General features: G+C 39.0%; 1 protein-coding gene across 1 annotated transcript; it reads right to left on the bottom strand.

The window, feature by feature from the left end:
- Positions 1-481: 481 nt before the first annotated feature.
- On the bottom strand, positions 482-5590 carry LOC131147691 (receptor protein kinase TMK1-like). The gene is made up of 2 exons (XM_058097216.1): positions 2811-5590; positions 482-1226 (listed from the first exon to the last, which is right to left on the bottom strand). Exons 1-2 carry the CDS (start codon positions 5221-5223, stop codon positions 721-723), a joined length of 2919 nt encoding a protein of 972 aa, XP_057953199.1. The 5' UTR covers positions 5224-5590; the 3' UTR covers positions 482-720.
- Positions 5591-6059: the final 469 nt, after the last annotated feature.

Genomic DNA, 6059 nt, shown 5'->3' with positions numbered 1-6059 from the left:
GCTTTAAACTTTTCTATATACATTTTAAAAATTAAAAATAAAGTGCATTTTTATAATTTATTTTAAAAAATTGAAATAAAAAATAAAACTATTTACACAAGCCAAATAGTGCTAAAATTATTTATTCAGCTAAATTTTTGTTTTAACAAACTTTTTAAAAATTAAAATAGAAAAATAAAAGCTGGTTCCCACAATTAAACAGGCCTTTAACCTTCCCTGTTAGAGATGTGGAGAATAAATTCAACTGCTCTATCTCTTAGTTTGGGGCTTGATAAGCCAATGCTTGTAGAAAACCTGAAAGACCCTCTCCCTCTGGTGGTGCAATCAATGTGGATATCCTTTTGGATTTGATATCAAGCACAAAATTGAAAGCAGCCAGTAATTCCAAACATTGAAATCAGATTGATCAAGATTTAAAGCTTAGAACAAAAGTAAATTTCTGCTTTCAATATTCACTTGCATGTCCAAGACTAACAAAACATTGATTTGCAATAAGACTTTTTGATATATCACCATGGCAGACAATTCTTGAAATAAATCCCAAAAATCACAATGAGGTGTCTTGGGCACCTTAAGCTCTACTGCTCTAGCATTTTGTGTGAAATTTCTTGTAAGAAACATTCAAGATCTTATATTCAGATAACAAAACAGAATAATCAACGCCCTATTTGCATAAAAAACTTATTTTGAAAATGGCAAATTGCAGAAGACTAGCTTCACTCATCGACCATCAGAAGAAGTGAAGGATTCAGCAAAACCAATCGGCCTTGCAGGAATGCTGCCCTTACTGTCATCGAGGCTACCATAGCTGATATCTTTGCTTTCTGCTTCCTGCCAGCCCTTCAACATCTGAGGAAGTGGCAGACTATAGTCAATGCCAGAATATTCCTCTGATTCATCATTAGATGGTTTCCACTTCTCAACCAATGGTGCGAGCACATTTACAGCATGGCCCATGTCAGGCCGATGGTGCGGCTCCCTTGCAGTGCAATGGCCAGCCAGTTCAGCTAGTATGGAGATGCTCTCAAAAGTCTCATCTACCTCCAGAATTGGATCAATGGCACCCATAAGTTTCTCTTTGCTGGACTTGATTTGCCAAAACCACTCAGCCAAGTACCGTCTTTCCTCCGAGCGCTCCTCATCAAGAGCTGTTAAACCAGTCAATAGTTCCATCAACACTACTCCATAGCTGAAGACATCAACTTTAGTTGTGATCTTTCCCATCACTGTAACGCAAGAATTTCAAATTAGCAGAATATTTGCATCAGAAGAGAGTAGAGACCATTAGATTTGTAAATGAGTTGATCCCCACCATTGGATGGTCATTACAATTTGTGCCCTAAGAATTCCCAGCGCTATACAGGCATGTTGATCAGAGAATGTACTTTCACAGTTCTATAACCAAAAAATGTTCCCTGATAAGTTTGGAAGGCAGGATTTAGCACTAGTACTTAGGATTTCACTTTCTAAATATCGGCTGCTTTGGAATTTTGCAAAATGGACAGTTATCTCAGATCCATGGTTTTATCTGCAAAATCAGCTGGAGCAATTCATCAAATCCAAGTCCACTTCTTTCTGGAAGATGGATTTAAATTTGACAGCTCAAATCCAAATACACCATCTATATCAGGGAACCATATCTTAATTTGCAAAGCCCGTTTTGTGCCACTTTATTGTGTAAAAGCATGCTCTATTTGTTGGCTAAATAAGAAAAAGTTCAATGCATTTTTCAAGGCTGTTAATCAACAACATTAACAAAAGAAAGCAAAACCAAATAAACACAATGTCAAAAAAATTTCAGTGGGATACTTAAAATACATTCTCTTTGTTATGAACTCGTTCTATAAAAATGTGTCAAAACATTATGTTGCATTTATTTTCAAAAGAAAGTATCAGGAATTGCATTACAATGTTCTGCCCCAAACTAACATAACTGTGAATCATAGATACTTTAAGCCTAATTTTAAACCCATTAAAGGGTGTTTGGATTATCCTTATTAAGTATAAATGTGAATCTATAATGATTAAAAAAGAGAAAAAATCTTGATTATTTATGCATGTTATTTACCGGATTTCCTTCTCTGTCAGTTGACAAAGCCAAAGCTATTCTATTTAATTATAAACAGTTTTCATGAATAAAGAAAAAATAATATTATAAATATTACTAGAGAAAAATGACTTAATGTAAATTGTAAAGATAAATTCAACATGAGAACCATAAATGTCTCTGACATCCAACAATAATGAGTAAACTCTTATTTAAATTTAAGTTTTTGACTGGCAGTTCTTATATATTAATTATATATTTATATGTGAATCTGTTGGGAAAATTATTCATTTTCAGTGTACGATCCTAAGGTGTTTCCACCTAATGCTCAACAGTTGAAAAAGCAGGCTATGCAGTTTCTAAATTACCTAGGCACTTCAGAGAAGCACACTCTACTATTCCTGACATCTTCCAATAGTTAAAAAAGAAAAAGGAATGAGTTATGTGCAATACATGTATTTTCTTAAGCATTTATGATACCAAAACATGTTAGTGAATGCAACACAACACAATATAATTCACTCTGTGGTTAATGCCAAAGCTTAATCAAGGCAAGAATGGCAAAGGGACCAAATTTCGTGAAACTCAAATTTTTCTAGCATTTAATTTTATACCTTTGTGATAGAAAAATGTGTAGAGTGAATGCAACACAATTAAATCATTCCGCACTTACACTTGGTGCCAAACAACCAGGAGACATTACAACTTCCTGCTTGTGCAGTGTTGTAAGACCAAAGGAGGATTCAAAAAGAAAATCTCTTACCAGCATATTCAGGTGCAAGATATCCAAATGTCCCAGCAAGCCTAGTTGCAACAGACTTCTCTCTATCCGGAGCAAGTTTCACCAACCCAAAATCTGAAACTTTTGCCCGATAGTCATCATCCAGAAGAATATTTGAAGATTTGAGATCTCGATGTATAAAGCTCTGGCGTGCCAAACTATGAAGATACTCCATTCCTCTAGCCACATCCAATGCAATATTAAGCCTTCTCTTCCAAGATAGAGGCTCCAATTTCAGATTCTTCCACTGGAACAGATGTCTGCTTAGAGCCCCCTTAGACATGTATTCATAAACAAGAAGCCTCTCATTGCCTTCACTGGAATATCCCAAAAGAGATACCAAATGCCTGTGCCGCACCCTTGAAAGAACAGTGATTTCAGCCTCAAATTCATCCAATGCTTTGCTGCTAATCACCCCCGCCTCCATTCTCTTAACTGCAATTTTCGTCCCATCTTCCATTTCTCCTTTATACACAGTTCCAAAACCTCCCCTGCCTACCTCATTTTCTGGTGCAAAATTCTTGGTAACATTACGAAGAGCCTGAACCGATATGACAACATTTCTATCCTCAATCAAATGAGAGTTTCCCCCAGTACTACTGTTTACAGTACCAGAACTAGTCCCAGTTCTAGTGGATAAGCTTCCTGTTGTTTTACTTGAGACTGCAATCTTAACCATATTTTCTGGATCAGAGGGGTGTCTAGGGTGAATTACAATTGTATTAGGAGCCTCTAAGGTGTCTTTCTTCTTCTTATTAAAGCAGTACACGGATAGAATAATAACGAGAAGAGCAAGAATTGCAGAAGCTGCAATCACAGCCACAATCACAACAAAGCGCAATCTTTTGGAAGTCTTCGATTTGGATTGCACTTCAGGGGAACTAGATGAATTGAATGACGACGAAGTTGGTGATGATGATGATTGAGCTCCGCCTGTTGGTGCATTGTTCGATGGTGATTGTGAACTAATTGGGGGAGATTGGGTGCTAACTGGTGACGGAGGTACCTTAGTCTGACTAGTAACCAAAAGGGGATTTCCTTCAATAACAACCTTCACACCGTCATGGAATTTTGGTAATGGAGGCTCAAGATTGTTCCCGCTCAAATCTAATGTTCTCAAAGCTTTCAATTGAGTCAAGTTTGCTGGGATTGAACCAGTTAAATTATTTTCTTCAAGCCTAATTTCAATCAGCGACTCTAACTTCGCAAGAGACGGACTTAGACTGCCATTAAGGTGGTGCCTAGGCAAATTTATAATAGAAACCTCAGAACTTGGACTGCAACTCAATCCCAACCAGGGTCCTTTACAGGGATCATTACCACTCCATTCAGAAACAAGATTTAATGGGTAATCCACAGCACCAAGAAAATCAATGAGTATGGCAACTTGCGGGGCACATTGAAGACCAGGATTAGCTTGACAAAAACAATTAAAACCGTAAGTAACATTACCAGACATAAACTTTGGTATTGGACCCATTAGAAGATTATTGTTTAAATCCAGTCTCTGTAGTTTCATATCAGCCAAGCTTTGAGGAACCAAACCCACAAGTTGATTTCCGTTGAGATTGAGATCTTGCAAAGAGGACAGAGCTCCGATGCCTCCCGGAATGGCTCCTGTGAAATGATTTCCCTGCAGCCATAGCTGTGTCAGCGACGTCATCGATGCAATGACATCAATCGGGCCAGTCATCTCAGCCCCATCCTGATCATTCAGCCACAAAATCTGCATCAATGACTGCCCAAAGCTCGCCGGAATGGCACCGGACAATCGATTGTAGGAAAGTTTCAGTGCCACCAACGGCAATGACCCGAGAAAAGCCGGCAGTGGGCCGATTAAGTTGCATTGCACACAGGAGAAATTGGCCAACTGCACCGATTTCTCTAAGTCACTCGGAAGAGACCACCCAGAAGTCGCATTGAATGGGTTGTAATCCAAAGCGAGCACCCGCACACTGGTAAGGCCCTGGAAGAAGTCAAATGGGATTGTATCGAATTCATTGAAATCCAAGAATGCGAACTGCAATTCCGACAATCCGCTGAAACTAGGCAATGCTCCATTGAATTTGTTTCTTTGAAGACCCAAATTGGAGAGCATTGAGAGCTGATTGAAGTTCTGAGGAAGGGGTCCCTTTAAACCCAAACCCTGAACCTGAATCTGTGAAACTCTTTCACCAGAACAAAAGACATGAGGCCACGAAGGAGGGCCACATGGGTCATCTCCGCCGGCCGGCCATTTCAGTAGCTCCGGATTTTCGAATCCTTTCCTAAAATCGTTGAGAATTTTAAGATCACTAGGATCAGTGACACAATATGCTACTCTAAGAAAGCACAAAAGAAATCCAAAACACAGAATTCTACTGCAATCTTCCATGGGATCTTCTCCCCGGCACATCAATTCATCAAGCAATGCAGCTCAAAACCCAGTGAGACTGGCCACAGTGTCGCATTTCTACCACCAAAGAGATCATAAAACACCATAAAACGCAAGACCCACGTCCAGAAATGGAAAGAAAGAGTGATAAGTGAAGAAAAGTGAAGTGAACAAGCAACTCCAGTGACAGTTCCTGAAGCCAAACCTTCCCAAGATGAAATGGGAAGAAGAAAAGGAAAGTTTCTAAGGCAAAAATGGGAAAGTGGGAGTATAAGGTCGAGAAGGAAGAGAGATAAAGCCAAGATCTCTTTCATCTGCGACGCTCCAAACCACTGTTTGTGGACCAAACCCTAAGGATGAGTTCTCCATGACTGTCCCTTTCCCTCCCTCCCAGTCCCACCCATAATTTCAGTAAACCATGGATGAATTGACCATATTACCCTGGCATTAAAGCCCCTTACGAAGGGCAGTCTGGGGATTTCATTTTGGAGGGACCCACCTCATAGCGCCTCAAAGGTGGGCCCAACCCGCTGGTCATCCGCCAATTCAGCAGTAGGCAGTTTTGCAACCGCATGCAGCCTTGCTGGGCTGATTCAAAGAAGCCACCTGTCTTCGTTTTTAGCCACCAGAAAAAATAAAAGGTACAAAAGAAGCTTCCTACAAAAACAAAATCTCTTAAGATTTGGCGACGTCAGATTAGCTGCTCCTTTGTTTATCCTAAGCCCATTTTAATATTATTATAATTTGGTAACCAAGAATTAGTTAGGCTGCAACATAAATTTCAAATTTTAAATTTTAATTTTAATTTTAAAAAAATTTGAAGCTATATTGGAAATATTTTTTCAAGTCTTGGAGAA

This window comes from Malania oleifera, chromosome 2 (assembly GCF_029873635.1).
Source record: "Malania oleifera isolate guangnan ecotype guangnan chromosome 2, ASM2987363v1, whole genome shotgun sequence".
Classification (NCBI taxonomy): Eukaryota; Viridiplantae; Streptophyta; class Magnoliopsida; order Santalales; family Ximeniaceae; genus Malania; species Malania oleifera.
This window is presented reverse-complemented; position numbering and strand designations above follow the sequence as displayed.

Excerpts from the sequence above, each read along its gene's own strand:
- LOC131147691 (XM_058097216.1), bottom strand. The coding sequence starts at position 5,223 with ATGTGCCGGGGAGAAGATCCCATGGAAGATTGCAGTAGAATTCTGTGT. Across the intron at positions 1,227-2,810 it reads TCTTGCACCTGAATATGCTG|TGATGGGAAAGATCACAACT; the intron begins GTAAGAGATTTT and ends CTTGCGTTACAG.